This window comes from Chenopodium quinoa, unplaced genomic scaffold, assembly GCF_001683475.1.
Source record: "Chenopodium quinoa cultivar QQ74 unplaced genomic scaffold, ASM168347v1, whole genome shotgun sequence".
Classification (NCBI taxonomy): Eukaryota; Viridiplantae; Streptophyta; class Magnoliopsida; order Caryophyllales; family Amaranthaceae; genus Chenopodium; species Chenopodium quinoa.
This window is the reverse complement of record NW_018744290.1, coordinates 1442508-1466971: the sequence shown is the minus strand read 5'-3', so window position 1 is coordinate 1466971 and position 24464 is coordinate 1442508. Positions and strand designations below refer to the sequence as shown.

At 33.7% G+C, this 24464-nt stretch overlaps 3 protein-coding genes and 1 long non-coding RNA gene across 4 annotated transcripts; 3 read left to right on the top strand and 1 right to left on the bottom strand.

The window, feature by feature from the left end:
• Positions 1-511: 511 nt before the first annotated feature.
• Positions 512-5564, top strand: LOC110695173 (probable inactive ATP-dependent zinc metalloprotease FTSHI 4, chloroplastic). The gene is made up of 3 exons (XM_021872388.1): positions 512-995; positions 2387-2642; positions 3041-5564. Exons 1-3 carry the CDS (start codon positions 690-692, stop codon positions 5083-5085), a joined length of 2607 nt encoding a protein of 868 aa, XP_021728080.1. The 5' UTR covers positions 512-689; the 3' UTR covers positions 5086-5564.
• A 924-nt stretch (positions 5565-6488) lies between these two features.
• Positions 6489-14144, bottom strand: LOC110695169 (pentatricopeptide repeat-containing protein At5g24830-like). The gene is made up of 8 exons (XM_021872386.1): positions 13585-14144; positions 12739-12833; positions 12488-12594; positions 10260-10355; positions 10121-10166; positions 9585-9776; positions 7234-9011; positions 6489-6689 (listed from the first exon to the last, which is right to left on the bottom strand). Exons 2-7 carry the CDS (start codon positions 12750-12752, stop codon positions 7595-7597), a joined length of 1872 nt encoding a protein of 623 aa, XP_021728078.1. The 5' UTR covers positions 12753-12833; positions 13585-14144; the 3' UTR covers positions 6489-6689; positions 7234-7594.
• On the top strand, positions 11262-12026 carry LOC110695171 (RNA-binding protein PNO1-like; the record flags this gene model as incomplete). The annotated part of the gene is made up of 1 exon (XM_021872387.1): positions 11262-12026. A coding segment is annotated over one exon (765 nt), but the record flags the coding sequence as incomplete, so codon positions are not given.
• A 759-nt stretch (positions 14145-14903) lies between the features above and the next one.
• Positions 14904-16897, top strand: LOC110695172. Its single transcript, XR_002506032.1, has 2 exons — positions 14904-15798; positions 15892-16897. It is a non-coding gene; the product is annotated as an uncharacterized LOC110695172 (long non-coding RNA).
• The last annotated feature ends 7567 nt before the right edge of the window (positions 16898-24464 follow it).

Genomic DNA, 24464 nt, shown 5'->3' with positions numbered 1-24464 from the left:
CTGGTGAAATATAATGATTGCATAAGTTAATAAAAAAATATTTGGCTCTAAGTCATCAACTCAACATACAATACGGAATTGCTTGCAAGTTACTTGACCGTTCTTTGTTCATAGTCCGACTTGAATTTGAGTTTGATTCAAAGCTTAACAAAATGGCTTACAAGATCTAGTATGAAGTTAAAATTAAAATAGGCGAATTAAAATTTGTGTGTTGAATTAAAGATATGAAGCTTAACAACATTTTTTTTAATGTAAATTTTTAAAAGTAATGAAAAACAAACTTTTAGTAACTTGTGTTTTATAATAGGAAGTACTAGGTATAGATTGTATACACTGGATTAGAGATCATTAATTTACGTTATGATTTAAAATACTACTTGAGTTGATTTAATTTGAGTCCAAATAAAAATAAACTAGTCCAAATTTTATTTATTTTTGAATAAAAACTAGTCCGGAAATTTAGAAATCAAGAAAGAAAATTGTAATTATGAAAAATTTGTAATTTTGAAGCAACTGAAATTACAAAAATACCCCCCAACCGGCAACCCCCAAAAAGAGTGATAGAGAGAGAAACCCCATTAAGCTCAAACTGAGTTCATCCCAAAAACCCCTGAAAAATGTCCTCCTGTCAACTGTGAACTGTGAAGTAACCTCTCTAATCTCATCCTATGCATTAGAATTACAGCAATATGATGATGACAATTACCAATAATTTCTGCAAAAATTTTGATTTCATTTTCTTCAACAATACCCATTTTTTAATTTCCCCTCAAAACCCCATTAAATCTTCTTCTTCATCTTCTTCTAAGTTGAGAATTTCTTCAAAATCTCCCAATTTTTGCTCCATTAATTCCTTCCTTCGTCTCTCTAATCCTAGAAAAACCCTTAAATTTAAAACCCATTGTAATTCCAACTCCAATTTTACATCAACTGGAGATAATAAGCAAGCAGATGAAGTTGAAGAAGATGACACTGAGGCGTTTCAGCTTTTTCAGGTCTTTTCCACTCGATTTTTCTATCAATTTCATATCTTTTATTAAGTTCCTTATTATTATTGTAACAATTATAAATTTTTTTATGTGGGGTTTTTATTTTTTCATATTTTAGTGTCAATTGCTGAAATGTTTGTAAAAATGAGTATGATTTTAATTATTGTTACCATTATTTGGGGAGAACGGTTAAATTAGAGAAATGGGTTCTGGTTTATTTTCAAGAATATTGCTGAAATGTAGTTGAATTAACATTTAGAATTGATAATGATGGTGAAATTAGTGATTAATTTTTTTTTGTTTGTTTATGTTTGTTGGAAGAATAATATTTTTTTTTATAGCATGGTTATTGTAGGAAGCTGATGAAATGCTTGATTGTTCGAAATTGGTGAAGTACTGCATTCAAAATGCTTAAGTGGATGCTTATTGGCTTAGTGAAGAAGACCTGTTAGTTTCTGAGAGTGATATTCATGTTGCATAGTCAGATATTTAAGGATTAAGAGGGGAGCTGTTTAATGGTGTTTTAGTTTAGTATGCTATCGTGTTCTTGGAGAGACCGGGATATTATTTTGAAGTAGCAAACAGGATGTTCATGATACAACTGATTGAAAACTCGGTAGCAAATTCAAAGAATAAATTCTAAAAATGGGTTATAATATTAGTAATATTATTATATTAGCATATTACTAATGAGAATCTTAAAAGAAATCTGGAAACGTGAAAATCATAGCTTAAAACAATGTTCTCATAATTGAAGCTCGTTAATGAGGCTCCAGTCATGAGCTCAGGTTTGTCTGAAATTTCTGAGATCTATTCTATAGTTTGAGGCTTTGAGCTGATGCAAGCTAAGACGAGCTACCCAAGCTTGTACTCATTATCACCACATAGTTTTGAGACACGCATGAAAAAACAAGGTATCAAATATCTGAAGTGAAATAACTTGTTTTGTTTCAAGATACTATTAGGGTTGTTAGATAGTTTGATATGGTTATGGATTATGGTACACCTCAATTGTGGCAAAATAAGTATCCCGTTATTGAGGCAAAGTTGAACTTGTTTAAAATTCTCTGTATCCAATACTTTTGGCTAGGGCTGTTTTATCTTTGATGTGAGCATTTTGTTGACTAGTACCGTTTTTTATGATGATAATGATCTACTCGCGCAAAACCATTCCCTGTTTCCAGTACCGTCTGAGGCAATGCGATTTGAGCATTTTGTTGGCTGTTATATAATGATTATCTTACTCTTGTAAAACTATTTTGCTTTGAAAGTTATCTTTCTTAGGCAGTTGGAAGTGACGACTACAGTATTAGTATGTAAGTTGAGCCGCAGTCTGTAAGTTTTACCTATGCATGTTGCACTACTAAGATGATTGCTCAACATTTGCGATCTTTCAGAAAGTTAGAGATGCAGAGAGAGAAAGAGTAAAGAAGCAGGAAGAGTTTGAGAACAAAGCAAATGTGCAATTGGAGAGGCAGCTTGTAATGGCCTCTGAATGGAGCAGAACCTTGTTGACTATGCGTGGGAAATTGAAAGGAACTGAGTGGGATCCTGTGAATTCACACAAAATTGATTATAGTGAATTTATGAGTCTCTTAAACACAAAGAATGTCAAATTTATGGAATACTCAAATTTTGGTCAGACTATATCAGGTTAGAAAAACATGTCTCTTTTGTATTCATTTGCGTTTTCTATCCTTCATTTATCTGCCTCCCCCACCCCCCTAGTTATCTTTCCTCTTTGCTGTGCTTTCTTAGTTACGTTTGCTTGGTGGTTCACGGGGATGGGGTAGTTGCTCTGAAGCACTTTAAAGTTAAGAATTTACCAGTTTATCTGATGTAAAAGTGGCAGCTTTTTATATTTCGTAACTTACCAAAAATGATTGTCTTTTAATGGTATGAAGATATCATGTTCTAAAAAAACTGATTGTTGTTGTAGCTCTATATTAGTATTAATATATTCTGGTCTTCCCCTCAAATCAGAGAGTTTATGTTCATTTGTGCTCCTAAAAATCGATCTTTAATTTTGTTGCTAATGGGTTTCTATGCAGTGATATTGCCTCACTACAAAGATGGGATGGTAAAAGGAATCTCTGAAGAAAACCCAAAAGAGGAAGTTGTTTTTAAGCGCCATGTAGTTGACCGGATGCCAATTGATTGTTGGAATGATGTTTGGCATAAGTTGCATCAACAATTGGTAAGTGTTGATGTAATAAATGAGAACACAGTGCCTGCAGAAGTCTATTCTTCTGTTGCAACAGCTGTCGTATGGTCTATGAGGCTAGCTCTTTCCATAATGTTGTATCTATGGATTGATAGTGTTACAAGGCCAATATATGCCAAGTTAATCCCTTGTGATTTGGGGAAACCCAGCAAAAAGGTGAGACAGCCCCTTAAGCGTCGTGCATTGGGATCATTGGGGAAGAGTCGAGCGAAATTTATATCTGCAGAAGAAAGAACAGGAGTGACATTTGATGATTTTGCTGGCCAAGAGTATATAAAACGAGAATTGCAAGAGATTGTACGGATTCTAAAAAATGAAGAAGAGTTTCAGGATAAAGGCATTTATTGCCCCAAGGGTGTGTTACTTCATGGCCCTCCAGGAACTGGTAAAACATTATTAGCTAAAGCTATTGCTGGGGAAGCAGGACTTCCTTTCTTTGCTGCCAATGGGACGGATTTCGTAGAGATGTTTGTTGGTGTAGCAGCATCTCGGGTGAAGGACCTTTTTGCTAGTGCTAGATCATTTTCTCCTTCTATCATTTTTATTGATGAGATCGATGCTATTGGTAGCAAGCGTGGTGGCCCTGACATTGGAGGTGGCGGGGCTGAAAGAGAACAAGGTCTGCTTCAAATATTAACTGAAATGGATGGGTTTAAAGTTTCCACATCACAGGTGTTGGTCATCGGAGCTACCAATCGACTAGATATCCTTGATCCTGCCTTGCTGAGAAAAGGAAGATTTGACAAGATTGTAAGAGTTGGTCTACCCTCCAAAGATGGCAGATTGGCTATATTGAAGGTACATGCAAGGAACAAGTTTTTTCGTTCTGAAGAGGAAAAAGAAGTATTGCTGCAGGAAGTGGCAGAGCTAACTGAAGATTTTACTGGAGCAGAGCTACAGAATATTCTCAATGAAGCTGGAATATTGACTGCTAGGAAAGATCAAGACCACATTGGCAGAGAAGAACTACTGGAGGCCTTGAAAAGGCAACAGGGTACATTTGAAACTGGAATAGAAGACACAAAGGAAATTCCAGAGGAGTTGAAGGTGAGATTAGCTTACAGAGAAGCAGCTATTGCCGTCTTGGCTTGTTATTTTCCTGACCCATATCGTCCTTTTGTTGAGACCAACATTAAGTCAGTTCAAAGCCAGCCTAGTATGCGTTATGCTGAAGTTTCTGGAAGGGTGTTCTTGAAAAAATCAGATTATGTGAACTCCATTGTTCGAGCTTGTGCTCCCAGGGTTATTGAAGAAGAGATCTTTGGGATAGATAATTTGTGCTGGATTTCATCGAAAGCTACTCTTGAAGCTTCAAGATTAGCTGAGTTTTTGATTTTGCAAACAGGGATGACAGCTTTTGGAAAAGCATATTATAGACATCAGCGCGATCTTGTCCCAAATCTTGCTCCCAAACTTGAAGCTCTAAGAGAGGAATACATGCGTTTTTCTATTGAGAAATGTTCATCGGTGTTGAGGGAACACTATGCTGCTGTGGAGACGATAACAGATGAACTCCTTGATAAGGGAGAGATTAATGCCTCAAAAATATGGGAGATTTTTCAAACATCTCCCCGAATTTCTCAGCCAGCTGTTGATCCTGTTGACGAGTACGGTGCTTTGGTTTATGCTGGAAGATGGGGTATACATGGTATCACTTGTCCAGGAAGGGTTACCTTTGCACCCGGTAATGTGGGATTTTCAACCTTTGGGGCACCTCGTCCCATGGAAACCCAAATTATTAGTGATGAAACCTGGAAGCTAGTAGATGATATTTGGGATAAAAGGGTTGAGGAGATGAGAGATGAAATTTTGAAAGAGGTTGAAGAAGAAAAGGAGAGACCAGCACTCTTGATGGCTAGCCATTTCCTATGATATCATGATTCTCAAGCAGAAGACTCATCTTACATCTTGTATCTCTTGTTGGCAGTTATTGCAGCTTTAAATGAGATCATCATATCTATATATACATGCTCATTTATAGCAGATTTTGATAGCAGTTGATGAGATTTTGGCATCAATAGCAGTTCTTCAGGTACATTAAGATAGGAGAAGTGGACTCATTGAAGAAGCTGCATATCGAGGCAAGTTTAGGCTCTCAGATGGGTTCGGCGTCATTATTTTGAGCAATACATGCAACCCTTAAATTGTTCTTAAACTTTTTTTTTTTTGGGCTGGGGGGAGGGGTTGGCTCTGTTGGTGTGTGAGGTGTTGTGAAATTGCAAAGCAATCTGTATGTTGCAAATTGTACCATGAATTTTTTTGTCAATGTCAAGGGAAGAAGGAATGATAAGTAAGTTGAATACATACTCTCATTAACAAAATTTATGCCACCATTAGAATTCTCTGGAAAACGTCGTCATCTACAGACTCCCTCCCTTTTTTGTAGCTTGCTCATTCAGGACTCACGCAGTCACACTTTGTGGTCTTGGGGCCTTCTTCCAAAAAATCTTTAGAAAACTTTGTCTGTTTTGCCAATCGAGGTAGGCATGTCATGGCAGTGGAATCCTTTGAGATCAACCCTCTCCACGAGTAAGAAACTCTCCTATGAGGTATAAACATGGCTAGCCCCAAGGATTGAAACTCTCCTATGAGGTATAAACATGGCTAGCCCCAAGGATTATGTATGCCGCTTGCATCTCATTTTGCAATGTGAAGGCTTGTTCAATGAAGCTAAGAAAACCTTGCTTAAAACCATAATTGATTCTGAGAATGAAATGTCGAAGGAATTCAACCTCTAAAATTAGCATTCAAGGGTCAATGAATCGAATCATAGATATTAAGGGGACGGTCTAGCTGAGGATAACTTTCCGCTTTGTAATTTTTACTATATACTGAACTGCATCCAGCAAACTCACATTGGTAGGGATGGAGAGATTGGAGCACCAAAAGGTAGGGCTAAAATGAAGCCATTCAAAATTTTGAAAATAGATCAATCTCTGGGAAAAGAAGTCAGGCATTCGTAGTGGTTGTTGACAATTGTTAATTTCAGGTGTACAAACATATGATGGGGGACAAAGTTTTCACAATCCCCTCCCTAGTGAATTAAAATTCAAGAAAAACAAGTAGAGCGATACACTTAATTTTAACAACTGTTCACGAGTTTGTTGGTTTATAATAACATTACTTTCGCGAATATAACAGTAAACGATATGGCAATCAATATTTTTACCACAGCCAGCTCGGTCTCAATCGTTACAGCTACACCTCAGACAATTTTCCCTTTTCATCAAGCAGAGTAAATTATGTACATCAATATTGTCCCGTCTCAAACTTCCATGTAGTATTATTTTGCCACAACCATCAATGAAACTTTGAGTCTCGTTTTTTGTTGGAATTGTAAAAGCCTAGACAAGCCCTTCCTCACCACTTGATTAGCCCTGACAGCAAATAACACTGCACTGTCTTGGTGCTCATCCATTAGTGAAATCTCAGTAATCCTTCGTATCAAATCATATTGATTATGGCATCCAGTGTACCTGTTTATCAAATAATACACAAAAAATCTTTAAGAATAACTGTTGTAGGTATCTCATTGAGGAGACAAAAGGTGTAAAATTTGAAGGGCGCATTAGATGAGTATAAATGTTTTTTTTTTTTTTTTTTTTTTTTTTTTTTTTTTTTTTTTTTTTTTTTGACAAAAACGAGTATAAATGTCTAATAAGAATGAAGATTTGTATAGTGGTTCTAGCATCAACTAGAAGTCAGAGATTCTCAAAAAAAAAAAAAAAAAAAAAAACTAGAAGTCAGAGTAGCATACTAAATAAATAAAAAGGAAATCAATGTAGCTAAAACAATACTGTTCTGAAAAGGCCAAACAACGTTTGCACTACCCAAAATTACTTCCAGAAAAGGCCAGATGTAATCATGTGTTCTTCTCTTATAACGACACTATGCACAGGCACAAATCCTAATTGTTCTAGTCAGATTTAATCATACAAAATCCATTGCAAAATTTCTTCCTAGCCAATATAAGCTAAGCTGATCGCAAAACAAAGAGATGAAAGAAGCTAAGGCACATACCTCAAAATGGAGCACTGCAAATTTCTCAGCTGCAGTGCTACTGTGTCTGCAAGCACTCTCGGGCAAGTAATAACCCGTAAGTGACAAATGTTTGACAAAACTGGGATTTAATATCGTTTACTTGACTTACAAAGCAGTACGATGTCATTGGAGGGATCGTCAATCATCACTCACTCCCATCTGCTCAAATTGGCTTGGACCCCTATCTTCAATCTGAGAGCTCATCATCTAGACCAAGCCATCTCAAGTCTCAAGTCATAATAGTCCAAGATGACAATGCATCATTTACTCACTTTAAAACAGTTTCTTACATAATCTCCAAAGGCATTATGCACATTAAGTCTCCTGCTTATGCACATTCCTACCCATCCAATAGATTGTCAAAGAGGCTAAGTGACTGCTTAAGCCCTTCAGCTCTGCAGTGTCTTTTAACCAATATGTGGCATGAGACATGATCAACCTGAAGGCCAGAATTCCATATCCTGAAAAATATTTCTTCTGCCTCCTTGTCTTGACCCTTTAAACAATAACCTTTGATCAGTTCTGTGTAAGTCACAACATCTGGAATACACCCCCTCCTAAGCATTTCTTCATGCAATTGAAGTGCAAACTGTACTAACCCAAGATTACAAGTGGCACCCACCAACATGTTGTATGTCACTAGATCAGGAACTTGTCCACTCTGATCCATCTCTCTTTTTAGAGATAGAGCTCCATTGATGTTCTCTTCTTTTAACAAGGCATATATCATTGCATTATAGGTGTATGTATTCAGGGGAACGCCAAAAGCAACCATCTTCTCTCTGATGGACAGTGCATTCTTGGTGTCTCCACATTTTCCATAACCATAGATAATGGAATTCCAAATAACAGGCTCTGGGATAGTGGAATTTTCTAACATACAGCTGAGTATTTTGGCTGCCTTATCAACCTCTCCGCGTAAGCAGAGGCCTTGAACAATTATCTTATAAGTGATGCAATCAGGGGCCACTCCCATATTTAGCATTACACTAAGCATGTTCAATGCCTCATCAAAAGCTCCAAATTTACAGAAGTAACTTATAAAGGTATTACAAGTAACTACATCGGGTTGAATTCCTCTCTTAATCATTTCCCCAAAACAACTAAACGCAAGTTTAATTTCCTGATTTGAGCAAAAACCATGTATAAGAACATTAAAAGCAACAACATCTAATTGTTTACCCTCTTGCAACAATTTCGTCAATTGATCAAGAGCTTCAGCAATATCTCCATTCTTAAAATAACTATCCATTAGTATGGTAGACGTAATTAAATCAACCGGTGTCCTCTCAGACTCATCTTTTAAAATCTCTGTAAGGAAATTCCTAGCTCCTTCCACCAAACCTTCTTTACATAAAGCATGAATAAGTATATTACAAGTAATCCTGTTTGGCTTGATTCCATAATTAGCCATTGAGGAAAACAAAGACAAAGCTTTGTCTACATCACCCTTTAAACAATAACCCTTGATAAATGTGTTGAAAGTTGCACAATTAGGAGAGGGGCCTTGGGCTAACATCTCTCTAACAAGATAATCAGCTTTCTCCAAACACCCAACTTTACAAAATGCATTGACTAGGTGATTGTGTGTAATCACATCAGGAACATAACAATTTGTGATTAGCTTGCTTCGAAGCCAAAGGGCAACATCTAACTTACCTTCCAAACTTAAAAGCCTAATAGCAGCTTCAAGTTCCTGAAAATCAGTGGTTGTGGAGATCTTCGCCAAGATAATTTCAGGTACTGACAAAGTTTCCCTGCATTATCAATCACATATATATATATATTCAATAATCCAATAGTATTACTCCAAAATTGCATCTCCCAAGACAAGTTAGGTCCATATGGCCTATACTAAATAAACCTTAACATGGGAATCTAAGACTCTTAACTACTAGTATTATGTTACGATCCAATATCGGCTATGTCGCGTAAATAATTGCACAATCATTTACACGTAATCAGTAATGCTAGGGGTAAAAAAATGTCACTAGAGCCATTACTTTTTCCTAGAATAGGAATCACAACTACAATTCTACGAAACAGGTAGTCGGCTAGGCTATAATCCAACAGACACACAATCACTCCCAATAATAGATATACATTGAATTGCTATAGCTACAGAGAAGATTAGGCAACTAGCAACAAAAAATCCTAGAGCCTTGCAGTAGTTTTTAGGTAGTTTATGTGGTTCACTTATCCAGCAATCTTACATAACATGACAAAGGTGATAAATTTAGTACAGGGGGCAAACCCAAAATACATGATGATGTGAGCATAAAAATTAAATCAATAATGGCAAAGAGAAAAACTCTGCAACAAAAGGTCACCTTACGGTCTTCAAGCGATCCAAGGTGCTTTTTATAATGCCATCCAACACATTAAAAACAGCTTGAGGCGCTTCTCCCTCGTCAAAGCCATTGCTTCCTGAAGGAGAACCTTGAACCATCTGTTGACAAGAGTCTCGTACATTCACGGCTAAATCTTTAACAAACATGGCAATTGCATCATATCCAAATATCCTGTACATATATAATAATAACTTCAACAAAGAACTACTACAATAAACAATTTACCAATAAAGTATTTAAAATGACAAAAATGATCAACTAAAATTTACGGAAATCATCTACAGAGTGATAAATTATCACCAAAATTGCAACAATTAACAACCAAAATTGCCATAACCTAATACTAATGCACAATCAAGTACTGGATTTTTGACTAAACTATCATGAAATTAGCCATTCAATAAAACCCTAAACTACAAAATGCAAGAAATATCATACAATGTACTTCAATTTACACCAAAATAAAGCAAATTAAAAAACGAAAAATACAGGAATGAGAAATTAAGAGAGCTTACGGATGGCGCGGAGAAGAGAGTGAGCTGAATCTCGCCGCCGCCATAGCTGAAAACCCAGAAAAACAGCGCAGAAATCCAGATTAAAGTATTGATTGATGATAAAATTCTTCAGAAAAAGAGGTAATTTAGAGAGATTTACCAAAGAAAGAGTAATGTGATGCGCACGCCATGAATGAGCTCGAAAAGCTCCGATTAAAGCAGGATTCAAAGTCTTCCAAATCCAAAAAATTTAGCCCTAATTATCAATTGGGAATAGCAGGAGGAAGAAGAGAGAGACGATGAGAAATGTAAATTGGGGATTCAATCAGGTTTAATTTTTTTTAATTCGATATAAATTCGAATCCAATATGTAAATAAGTAAAACATTAGTGTGGAGCAATAGACATTTGAAATTCTAGAGAAATAAAATTAATTTTTTTTTTGACGGGGGAAATAAAATTAAATTAAAATGACTATTTAACCCTTAATGACTATGCATAAGTATTGAGTAGCCGCCAGGTAACACCGTAACACAGTGAATTACACAAAGAAGTGACAGAACTATAGAAGAACGAAAGTTTTCTCTTTTCATTGAGTTATTCTCCTGAATCTCGTCCATTAAAGCAGCTTTTAGAGGTAAGATTGTTTATTTAATCATCAAATGTTAATTTCACAATGTAGCGTTAATCGTCAACAATTTAATTCGATTAAGGGTTCTTTAAAGGTGGATTGATTATCGAACTATATGAAGGTTATGTTTGAATTATTCTAAAGTTAGAATTTTGCTATTTATATTCTTAAGCGAGAAGAATTTAATCTAATAATTGAGTCAGATTTTGGTTACTAATGTGTTGAAGAATCCTTTAATTAAAGTTAGGACAGAATATATGTAATTATGTACTTATGATATTCTTCGAAAATTGAAATGAACAATGTGATTATCTTAGTGGGTTAAGCAAACAATTTTAGTGGTGTTTTAAAGTGAATTTTTCTTAATATAATTATTTGTTGCCTTTGTCAATTGTGAAAGTAGCCAAATTAATGAGTTTTTATAGGGATTCTTCTACGGTATTATTGCATAAAAGTAAAATACTACCTCCTTTTCTTAATAAACAAAGGAATTTTTCGTCTCACAAATAATACCCTTTGTTACAATTAATAAGATGGAGCTAGTATAATATTTTTTAATGCTCGTAGCAGAACACGAAGTTGGTTTAATTATTCGTGTCACAAATTATACACTTTGTTGCCTGAATGCTGTTCATGGTTTTATGCTCTTTGGTTGTATAGATTGATATTTTTCTTGGTAATATGGAATTGGCAAGGAAGCCAAATTTTGAGGCCATTCAGCCTCAGGAAGTCTCAGATAGTGTTGAACTTGTTCTGCTTTGTGCCTGCACCACCACACCGTCGCACACCACTTGTAAAAGCATGGAAAAACCAGATTTACGATCCCATTCGCAATGAGATGAAAATTGACATCCGCATGAATCTTAAGGCAAAGCAGGTTGAACTTAAGACTATGCCTGACACCTCGGACATTAGCAACCTTTACAAGTGTGCTAGCTATGTTCAAGCCTTCATGTTGGGCTTTGAACCTGAGCAAATAAGGGATGTTTTTCTCAAGTATGATCATTTTCATATGTCTACAATCGATATGCTGGATGTCAAGCGTACACTTAAGGGGAATCATTTGACTCGAGCCATTGGAAGGATTTGTGGGAAAGGTGGCAAGACCAAATTCATGATTGAAAATGCTACTAAAACTAGGCTTGTAGTTGCTGCTTACAAGATTCACATTGTGGGTTCTCATGATGCTATCAAAATTGCAACGGACTGTCTATGCCGCCTTATTATGGGCTCCCCTGCTGCTAAAATCTCTTCAAGGCTAAGAACTATCACAGCTCGAGCATCTGATAGATTCTAACTTGGTTATTATACTGCTGGTAATTTGATGATTCCTCCAAATAGTTTGAGATTTGGCATATGAGTTTACTTGGATTAAAGTTTAATGCCTAAATTTTCGAATGTTACCTTGTTTTATTTTTGTGCAGAGAGATAGCATAGACATAATGGTTCTTCATCTGAGTTTATGAATTATGCAACTACTTCTTTAAAATCAAAAGATGTGAAGCTTATTAATGGCAGCCTAAATCAAAAGGATGATAACAAAATTGTAGTAAAAAGATATCGTTTAAAAAAAAAAGAAACCAAAACTTAATCAACAAAGGGTAAGTAACAATCATATCCTAACTCATTTTTGCACATTCGTGAATCGTCATAAAGTCAAGCCATGCTCAAAAAAATGCTCTGGAGTAATCAAAACCACCAGCAGATTCACAGAAAAGAATTCATGTTCAAGTTGCATCAAATGATCCTATGACTTACATATGCATTCTGGATACGGATTCTGATAAAATGATTCTTCAAACCTGAATCGTGCTCTACCCTTAATTCTTGGTGGAGGGCCACTCCTTTTCCTTGGAGCCCCTTGCCTGTAATGTCAAAGAGAATGAGAGTGTGACACTTACCAATATGGCGTGATATAGGAAATTATGTTGCAAGGAGAAATTAATGCTGAATGCATGGCTAATGACCTACTTCCTAAACACAATTGAAGTATAGCCTTCTACTCTTACCTATCCCTATTCATCTTTTAACAATATTGGATACGTATGGCCCTTCCTATAGTTGTCCGAAATCTAACATATCGAATACTTCAATTAGATCCTTCCTGTAGAAAACAGGTCAACATATAATATTACAAACGGTAACAAAATTAAAACACAACTACACAAGATAGAACATTCCAGCAATTGTGGCACTACTGATCACTCGGTTTGTTATCTAAAGCAAAATCTATGCAGTTGCAGAGGATATCTTATATTATTTGCTTTAACATCAAACAAACATAAAAATCACAAGGGATCCCTTCATCGCACAAGACTTAAAACACCAAATTTTGTCAGAAAATTAAGTTTTATATGATTTTATCAATACATTGTTTGAAGGCGCTTCCATTTTTCCATAAAATTATCATTACTTAGGTTTTTAAATAAACTATTGACTTAAAAGTGGTCCAAGTTATTCAGGTTTTTAGCCAAAAAAAGTCAAATATGATACTATTCGAATCAAGTTTATTCTTTCAGACTCTATAAACTACGGCTTGACATTGATAAGATATATACATAGGATTCAGACCTCCTGACAGAGTGACAGCTGTATGCAGAAATAATAGATAGGAAAACCCCTTCTCACTCCCAAATCTCCAACCTAAACCTTCAAGACAGCAACCACCTCCTCCCTAGAAAAATGTCAATCCAAGGGACCTACCACCAAAGTGAAGAGGAACGGATGGAAGACTATTGTTTACAATCTTTTTAGTTTTGACCCAAACGGACTCCTATGTTGGCAATTCACGAGAATATATAAGAAACAGAATAGTTATTGACATTAAAAAAAAAAAAATGCTTTTGACCACCAACATGAGAGGCAAACTTGAGGAACTGCAACTTCTTTATGTTTCAATGGTCTTCACTTAAACAAAACAACCGAGACGATACACCCCAACCAACCAGAGAAACAATAGAGCTTCTGTAGCTTCAAACCAAATCTTCTGATAAATTTTGGTTCTAGTAACTGGAATTTTTATTTGGAAAAATGGTTCTAGTTTCAGGATAACTTAGTAAACCATCTTATGGTTTGATTCTTCCATGTAATAGTGGTGGTGTGAAGGCTTATTGATACACACCACAAACATCAGTTGACATGAAAACTTTTCTATTCAGTTTTGTATCCCTCTCAACGTAATCAAGTTCTACAAATCGGTTCATTTAGATAATGTCCATTATGTTGTTTTTTGTAGATTACTGCTCCTGAGGCAGCAATTTTGGGGTTCTGCTTGTTTTCTGGAAAATCAGAAAAATCTGGCTTTTTTGCAAATGTTGTGGGAAATTTCTTTCCTTTTTTTCCGAGGGAGTGGTGGGAAATTTGGGTGCACCAGAAGCTATTTTCTGAAAGCAGCATTTCCTTATCTTGTGTTAGCTAATTGGCTAATCTGAAATCTAGAAAATCTGTGACTTATTGGTTTTAAGTATTTTTACTAGGTATCTAGGTTGGCCTTAGTAGTGCCACATCCACATGATACTCATTTGGACACATGTACAGATGATCAATATCGGCTAGGACTGCTAGTATCACTCCATCTAGCACGAAAATAGGACGGGTGTAAACAAGCCTTAAAATGCATTTTTAGTTAAAAAACTCGAATTCGGCCTTAAAAAAACTCGATATTTTTTTGCATGTTTGGGTAGGAAATATGATGTTAAGGCCTGATCCGGCCCGATTTTTTGATCAACTCTACTCTTTTCATAACTTAAAAGATTATGCTATTGCCTCTGTTTTACATTTTTTGCAACTTTTGTCAAAAATGTAGACTACACATTTTTTTGTAACTTTCCAAAATTTTCCAATTTTAATAAAGTTTTTAAAATGATATTACTAAAATACCCTTGCTAAAATTTTCATAAACTCAATCAATACTATATAATAAAGTCTTTTACTCAAAAAAAAAAATATATATATATATATAATAAAATAATCACCAAGATTATCTTAAAAATACACCTGTCACGTTCACAATAAAAAAAATTCCGCCAAAACCTTTTTTTTCCCTTAAATAATAATAAGATAATTGATTTAATAAAAAAATAAAAGGGAATATGCCGCCTAAAAATTAGAATAATAACAACTACTTTAAATAAATAAAATATTTTTAAAATCATATACACAATATATATACAAATACAAACTTATAGTAATATATAAAAAAAAAAAAAAAAAAAATTCCTGTGGCAGAGAATTAGTTAGTTACTTAAAACAAAACTTAATAAAAATACCAATTCAACTTAATTAATCTAATTATCTCCACCCAAAGATCTAATTATTTCCCTCAACAACCAATTGAACGACATTCAATAACATCAAATCTTTCAAGAAATCAAACCCAATTCTTGAAGTTCTTCTTCAATTCTCCATTTTCTATCTCTAGCTTTCGATCTGACCCCTGCCCCTCTCTCTTTCTTCCCATAGACAGATCATCAATGGCGAAGATCTACACGACGGAAAGTTCGCGGTTATGGTGGTGGTTGAACCACCAATTTCGAACGAATTTAGGGCGAGGTGGGTATTTCGATGAGGGTTGGTGGTCGGTAGGTGGGTGATTTTAAAGGGTGCGAGCTAAGGGTAAGTGGTTTGGGTTAGTGTGGGGCGTTACGAGGTGGCTGTGTGGTGGTTGTGGGTTACATTTTAGGTTTTGGGTAGTATGGTTGGAGGGAGCCCACTTAATCTCTGAGATTAACATTCCAAGATAATCTCCTCTCACAGCTTTATGCATATTTTTCTGTGCCACTTTACTTTTCCACTTTTATTATTTAGAAAATAAAAGTAAAACAATATATTATGAGTGGAGATATATTTCCAAGTTTATCTTAGAGATAAACTTGAATTTTCCCGTATGGTTGCAGCGTTGTGGGTAGATGGTGTCGGGGTTGTGTGGTGTGCGATGGCTACGGGGTTGGTTTTAAGTTTTGAGTGTGGTGGCTAGTGGGTGTGTGGTGGTTGGGCGGTGTCCGTGAGGCTGGTGTAGGTGGTGCTGCTAAGTGGTGGTGCGTCAAGGTGGTTGTTGGTGTGGCTGGAAGGTGGTTCATTGTTAATCTATCCCACTTTCTCTCTCCTACCTTAATCACATGTCCCTCCCTTTTCTTAATCTCCGTTTCTCATTTTTTGTCTAGGACTTCGTGTCGACGCTAAAGTTGCAAAAAATGTGAAACGGAGGTAATAAATTTTCCTTTGTACTTTTATTACTTCTTCTATATACCTCAACTCTATTTCCTTCCTCACATACAAAATATACAATGATACAAGATGACAAGTTTTTCTCTCAACTCAACTTCATATTTACCGATTTACTTGTTCCTATGTACTTTTTCACTCGAAAAATTTACTATGTACGAAGTATATAGTTACGAAATATGGTACCAAGTTATAAAAAAGTAAACACTACGAAGATATTGATGAGTCCATTTTATATATATTTTTTATTCCCCGTCCCACGGTCATATTTGTGCTTATTTGAGCTCTGCGGATCTATTTATATTACTAATATACGTTTTTTTAGTGTTTTTGTAGAGTTGATATTATTTTGTAGGTATTTGCAGGATTTATGATAATTCTCGAGCTTATTGAGCCACTACGAAGATATTGAAGTTTGATCGTATTTTATGACCGTATATTTGAAGCCCAAGATCAAGCTGATTAAATTAGGTTCGGTGACTTAGGGCTCGACTAGTAAAGGAGTCCCAAGGTTTAAAAGCTAGTATATGGAGTATGGACCAACCGATAAAGCAAAAGAAGGATTAAAGAGCTCAAGTCCAAGAAAGAAGCCCAAATAATATCACAACAGGTCTACTGGCATTAAAAAGGCGGGCCTAATCGGGCGGCCCAATTCCCGATCGGGCGAGAGTTAATTTGTGGGCTCGGCTAAGAGTTGTAGGCTATTAATACTCATTGTTTTATCATATTTTGGGGAGTCAGGCGATTATACTTGGTAGTACCCAAGAATTAGTTTTAGGGAGTTGACTTTAGTAATAGTTTTTATGGAGCTATTCTTTAGATTCCTTAGTTTTAGTCTTTTCTTTTTAGTTTTAATTAAGCTTTTGTCTGATTTACGTTTTTCAGTTTTGAGTTTTGATACTTATGCTTTTCTATTATTATCACACTTTTATTATGCTTTTTGTCTTTTGTTATTTTCAATACTAAGTTTTACGTTTTTCTTGCTTTCTTGTCTTTAGTTTTGTTTTATTATTATTTGCTTTTTTTTTTATTACTTTTATTATTATTGTTTTAAATATGCTTATTTTAATTGCTTTGATTAGTCTAGATTTAATTATGTGCGAGTAGTTAATTCTAGGGTTCTTGGGGATGCATGAATAATATGAAGGGATGATTCATTATTATTGATTGTTAATGTTTTGGGTTAATTTCCTATTGATTGTTATAATGCTATGCAATTAGATTTGCGTAGGTTTAATTGTATGAATTACACAATATAAATTCGAGATTCGACAGATGAGAATTAATATTAAGGCCTAATTTCAATAGGTAGAATTAATTTAAAAATGGTTAAGTCAAGATTCGAGAAATGCGATTTAATACCGCTAGGTTAATTATGTGATTATAATATATAGCAAAAGCCCTTTATAATCTGGTTAATTTATGCATTGATAATTGATTGTTGTCTTTTATCCCGGAGTATTATTTATTGATGACCCTATGACCCTAGGTCTTTTATTATTGATTATTCGCTTAGTTTAATTATTGTCATAGTATAATTCTCACAATTCAAACTTGTTCCCTAATGATTTAGATTATAATAATTTATTAGAAATAAAAGAACATTGTTTTCCTATGGATTCGTCCCTACTTTCCTATCTACTTTAGTTAGTGGTTTTAGGAATTACTTTTGATTAGGTGATACAACTATAGCTTGTCAATTTATTAATCCGAACTTTCAGCGATTTACTCTCAATAATCCCAACTTAAATTTATTCGGGAGCACTATGAATTTTTGGGTTGATTTTCTTCCACTAGGTCGATTTACCAGTGACCTAAAGAAAGGGTGATTTTTATTTTGTAAAAGCCATGTGTGATGTGACGCAACATAATTAGTCCAAATTTTTTTGTAAGAAAAGAAAAAATATAATTAAAAACCCTTCCTAGCCAGCCCCCATTCTTCCTCCCCCTAGCCTCAACCCCCAGCCCCATCGCAATTCGATCGGCCGCCTCCCCTAATAACCGATAACAGCCGGTCGGCCCCTCCCTACCCCTCAAACCACTCGAGCGGCCCACCTACACCATCAAAACCACCCCCTTCCCCCATCCCCAAAACAGCCCCTCACTTCTCAGGTCGATTAAACCACCCCTCCTCCCTTCCTTCTTCGTCGAAACAGTCGATTTCTTAGCTCCCTCAATTGGAGATTATTGCCAAGAAATTAAATGTGATTGTGTTACTCAAGATTTTTGTGGTAGATTTTTTTTTAAAAAAAATAAATAAATAAATGGTAGTTGTTCTCAAAAGTAGTCATTATAATGGTAGTTGTTGGTAAAATTTTCTTAATTTTTCACAAAATTACCCTATATCTAAAGTATAATACTCTATTCGTCCCTTTTTATTGGATACGTTTTGATTTTTACACGTTTGTCAATACACCTATTTGACTATTAATAAATTTCATTACATACTTTTTAAAATTATAACGATTGAATATTATTGGAGCATTCGTTGATACGAATAAAACAAGATATCACAGGACTCTTTTACTTTTATGAGCAAATTTGAAGATTATCTAATACTCCTTTTATCCCAGAATACATGACACAGTCAACATTGCACACGTGCCAATGCACTACTTTGACTTTATTTGTATATAATTAAATATTTATGAAAATTATTTTTAAAATTATATTTTGAAACTTTATATATATACCTAATTAACAGCATATTTTATGATAAAATATATTTTTATTATGTTAGTAAAAAATATGATCAAAACTAATACATGAATAGTGAAAAAAGTCCAACATCTCATGTATTTTGGAACGAAGGGAGTATTATGAATAGTATTTAAAATCTAAACATAACCAATAAAAAGAAACGGAGGGAGTAGTATGAATAGTATTTAAAATCTGATAATAACCAATAAAAAGAAACAGAGGGGTACCCTACAAAATTAATCATCCTAAAGTAATTGAAATACTTTAATATACATTTTTGTTGATACATAACATTATTTTACCTTTAATTATTTTGATCGTATATTTATTATAATTAGTTGATACTATAAAATTTTATACAATGTATCAATTTCTTTGTGCTTATTATTTATAGAATTCAAGTCAATCTCCTAAAATATTATGCCGATAAAAGTGATGCGCACTTTAAAAAATAGAGGGATTATTTTTCTTGCATTAAATGTCTGAATTTGTTATAAAATGATTTATTATAATTGTAGTTAAATAAAGATATCTTTAATGAATGTTATTTTCTTATAGTAATAATTCATATCAAATTTATCAAAATCGAGATTCCACTTTGAATTGGAAGGGATTTTTATGCATATGTATTACTAATGATAGTAGACGTTTCAGAAGTTTTCCTACAAGTTTTTATTTCTCACATAGGAAGGTTTTTTCTTGTTTTTTTAATTATGCAATTTTATTTTGACAATAATTATCTTTACGATATAGGAAAATTCGAGTGAGATAATTTTTAGTGATTGTGACAATTCACCATAATTTTATTAGGTATGTATGCATGTATGAATTTTTAATACTCGCATAGTATCATATTAGATATTTTATATACTTTGAAAATTGAAGTGACATCATTATAAGAAGACTAGATTAGATCCCGTGCCATGCACGGTAATTACTATTTATTATTAGTCTAACACTATATTTGATTATAAAATTATCTAATTGCAAAATAAGATGAATAATTCGTAATTACAAAAATAAAAATAAAACTATATCACACTAAAGAAAATAATGGGAGTATTACATGCACGACTAATAAAAATAATTATGAATTAAGTTACAAAGTTATATGTAGAAAAATTTTATTGCATGGTGTTAAATAAAAGAATAATTAATATAATATTTTTATTGAACGTGTAAATGGAATATAATTACCAAATAGTATGAAAAATATTATTGAATAGTATTGAATATTCTTTAGAAACCTTTATCAAAAAAAAAAAAACGAAAAAAAATATATGTTGGCAGAAAATTTTAAAAAGAAGATGACACATGTCATTCCCGATTTCACCTTTTAATATAATATATCTAATATAATTATATATATTTATAGTTATTGATTTATGTGTTAAAGTCAATTTGATGCAATATAGCGTAAATATGTTTTTTTATTCAATTTTTATTTCGTACTATAAATGAAACCTATTTGATTGTAATATATCAGAAAAAAAAAATCATTTTAAGAAAAATAACATTAATATTAGTAATAAGAATCTTAAAATTCTATTATAATATATTAATTAAATATATATAATTTTATCGTCTTAAATAATAGATATGAAAAGAAAAATCAATTTAGAATATATTTATTTTTGGAAATAGTTTTTGGTGGGAAATAACGACACTAGGAAGTGACATGTGTCATTCCCGGTGTCTGTTTTAGTATTATATTATTGATGATTATGATTCTTGGATTGTTTGATAAATTTTATTTAATGACTTGTTTACAAGTATGATAAGAAGTGATAATTTAATTATGACATAATATATTTATTAAAAGTGAACTGAATCATGTAATTATTAATTATAAATAACAAGAAAAAATTAATGCAAGCTTAATTCAATTTTATAAAAAAGAGCTACATTTATTATTTATGAAACATGATTAGTATTTATTACTCTCTCATATTTATAGATTGTGACAAGTGTGTCAATTTAATACTCTCTTATAGAATGAGTTGAGTCAAAGAAGGATTCGAACGTATAAGTGTAATTATCACATTTTGTGTGTGTCATAACCATGTAATAAATTAATTAATCACGAAATTAAGGGGCGAATGTAATAAATTATTACATATAATTATTTAAAAATATGATATTTAATTATATTTTCTTTCTAACGGATAAATCACAAAAGAGGTGTGTGAATAGTTGAAAAGTGTAAATAGTGCAATTAAAATAACGGATGAAGTAATTAACAAATTACATATAATTATTTATAAATTAATAAATTTTATAAATATTTATAATTATATAAACAAATGATTTATTCAACAAGGGAAAAAACTCTAATATTTTATGTTTGTGAAATTGTGATCAAACACAAACTTCATCAGTTAGCAGTTTCTAATTAGAATGTTGTAGGTTCTTTCTCGATCAAATCAAGTTACTTAAAGAGCATTTCTGACAACACTATCAGTAAATCCAATAATACTTCTTTTATAGTAACGAAGACATGAAGATTAAAGAATACTGTCCTATACAAATCAAACAAGACTGAATTACAATAGGTCACAACAATTTCCATTCATATATGAATAACAAGACTGAACAACAATAACTTTAGATTCCTAGTATATTAGTACTGCATTAAGGCCATCCATCACAACTAACAATACACCTAAAATGCACATCACCATAAGCAATATCGGATGAAACCCTATCGGTCCGTTTGGTAGATGGTTATAGATGGTGACGAATGTCATTTAAATAATTTTTTTTTTTAAAAAAAAAAAAAACCTTGCATAACTTCTGCATTAGGATAGGTACATTCTAATAGATTAGATTAAAAGGTAGTTATTACATATAATAACCATTACTAACCAAAGTTACATCATCTTTTATATATGACGCTGAAACAAACATATCTAGACCTCGTTAGTTAATCGATGACATTCTTTCACAAATTCTTCTGTAGAAAAAATAAATATTTTACCATGAAAAACATAGGAGTTGAGAATTGAGTGACCGGAGAAGGGCGTCTCCGGTGGGGTTGGCTTTGGTGTGAAGAAGTGACGGTTGGGGAGAAAGATAAAAACAGTGTTTTTTTTTATTATTTTTTTTTTACAGTATTCTTTTTTTATTTGACAGTTTTTTTTTTTTTTTTTTTTTTTTTTTTTTTTTTTTTTTTTTTTTTACAGTATTCTACTTGTGTTTTTTTTAATCTTTGTTCTTAAGATTGTTTTTTATTCCCCGTATAAAAAAAAAAAAAAAAAAATCTTGGGAAAAGATGAATGTGACAGGGAACAGAGCAGTAAAAAAAGTTACAATGCCGTCATAAATTTTATTGTGTCGTATATGACCAACAACAATTACCATAATGGATTTTCTATTTTGATTTAAAAATTTGCTACTCCCTCCATTTTTAAATACTTGCTCCATTTTTTCATGCGTGGAATTTTAGGAGAAATTGGAGAAAGTAATAAAATATGAAGGTAGTGGGGTTAGTAGAAGGTTAATTAGAGAGAGAATATAAAGGTAATAAAATACTTCCTTGGTTCTTTTTTTTATTTGACCCGTTTTGACTTTTACACTATTTAACACTCCTCCTTTGACTACTTTTTGTGAATAATATGTAATGAAGAACATATTCATGTTGGATTTTTTAAATTCGTCTCAATAAGTAGTATCATAATATATAATTTTTATAACTATTACACATGGAAAATTAAAGTTATTGATCATTTAAGTTTCGCATTTGCAAGCATGATAAAAGAAACATGTCAAGTAAAAAAGAACGAAGGAAGTATAGTTTTATTGGGTCCTACTAGTTGAGAGAAATGAATTAAGTAGTGTAAAAACTTTCCAAATAAGGATATGAAGCAAGTATTTAAAACGACCGGAAATAGAAAGAGGAGTAAGTATTTAAAAACGGAGGGAGTACATTACTAGTTAATCAACTAATCCGTATAATATATTTGTAATCCCCCGTATTTTTAAATAATTTATAAATGGAATTTTATTTTATTTATAATATTTATTTGTATTTTTCCAAAATTTATTTTAAAAGTTTAAAATTATTATTTTTGGGTGGAAAATTAATTTATTACAATTAGATTTTATGTACATGTACCCTACAATTTATGCCCATACAAACAAAGCCTAGTCCATTTTATTTATTTAATTGGGCCATCATTTTCATGAGGCCCAATTTTACCCTACAACTATCTCTCCTATAAATACCCCATTAATCCCTAAATTTTTCTCACACAAAAGGTTAGTCTTATGTTGTTCTCCTCTCTCCTCCTTTCTCTCTCCAAAACCCTAGCCTCCATTGTTGAATTTTGAAGGGGCTTCCATCGGTTTTAACCGGTGGAAAGCCCCAATCCTTGTTTCTTTATAGTTTTTTTAGGTTTATAATAATGCTTCCTCCTTTTGGGAGGAATTTTTCTCCCTCGAAAGAAAGGGTTTCCAATCTCCTTCGAAAGAAAAGGGTTTTTCGACCTCCTTCGAAAGACAAGGTTTATCTCCTCTTTTTGGGAGAGGAATTTCTTAGTTTTGAATCCATGATATTAGATCTAATGGATTGTCATCAAATTATTTCGTTGATGAAAAAGTTATCAAGTTTTCGAATATAGACATATGAATCAGAAGAAAAACATCCTCACGGCTACAAAGGATCGTTAGATTGTCTCTCCAACAAGGCTGTATTTTCCAGCGATATAAGCGGGAGATGTTCCACAATGCAAGATCTACTCGACGATCGTAGTTTTTATAAGGGAAAATTTTATTTGATTCAATATCTTATGTATTTGTTAGCGTCGAATCTCTATTGTAGATGTCGTATGACTTTTAATTAATGAAATATTTTTGCTATTAAAAAAAAAGGTTAGTCTTATATTTCCTTCTCCTTTATTTTTTTTTCTTTTTTTCATTTTTCTTCCTTTCTTTTTCTTTTCTCTTTTCACGTGAAACACCCCCTTATGCCTCCCAACTGCTGCCGCCCAGCCACCACCGGCGTGCCTCCTGTCGCCGCCGTCGCCCCTGATCGCCGGGGCACCACCAGCAGCCCACCGTGGCTGTTGTTCCTCCTTCCCCTTGTTTTCTTTTTATTTTGCTTATTGTTTATACTTCCTCCGTTAATGGTTATTTGCAACAATTGTACCGGTTTCGGAGGCCTAGGCAAAAGTTTTTAAACATGATTATTGAAATATAAGGGGCATATACTTAAGCACTAATCCAATTATAAAAAAAAACCCACAATTAATTAAAACCACTAAACAACCAAACCCAGAACCCAGAATCACCACCACCGCCGCTGAACCCACTGTAAACCACCACCACTAAACCCACTGAAAACCCAGGCACCCATTGGAAACCACCACCAAACCCACTGAAAACTACCGTAAACCACCACCACCACCACCACCACCACCGAACTGACTGAAAACCCAGGCACCCACTGGAAACCACCACCAAACCTACCAAAACCAAGCGAAAACCACCAAAACCCAACGAAAACAACCACCAAAATCCACCGACAACCACCAAAACCCCAAAAGCCCCAATTAAACCTCCACCACCACGAATTGATGAATTAATTACAATTAAACCACCACCACCACGAAACCAAACACCACGCCACCCACTACCCTACGCAACCCAACACCACGCCACCGACCACCCTCGGAATCAACCACCACAAAACCTAGACCTAAACCCAGACCCATAATCACCGACACCTAGATCCACCCTCGAAACCCACAAAACCTAGATGAAGGAGGAGTGAGATTTTGATGATGAAGGAGGAGATCTAAACCACCACACGCCA

Excerpts from the sequence above, each read along its gene's own strand:
- LOC110695173 (XM_021872388.1), top strand. The coding sequence starts at position 690 with ATGATGATGACAATTACCAATAATTTCTGCAAAAATTTTGATTTCATT. Across the intron at positions 996-2,386 it reads AGGCGTTTCAGCTTTTTCAG|AAAGTTAGAGATGCAGAGAG; the intron begins GTCTTTTCCACT and ends GCGATCTTTCAG. Across the intron at positions 2,643-3,040 it reads TTTTGGTCAGACTATATCAG|TGATATTGCCTCACTACAAA; the intron begins GTTAGAAAAACA and ends GTTTCTATGCAG.
- LOC110695169 (XM_021872386.1), bottom strand. Across the intron at positions 10,356-12,487 it reads TCCGTATCCAGAATGCATAT|GGCTAAATTTTTTGGATTTG; the intron begins GTAAGTCATAGG and ends ATTGATAATTAG. Across the intron at positions 10,167-10,259 it reads ATCACATTACTCTTTCTTTG|CTATGGCGGCGGCGAGATTC; the intron begins GTAAATCTCTCT and ends CTGGGTTTTCAG.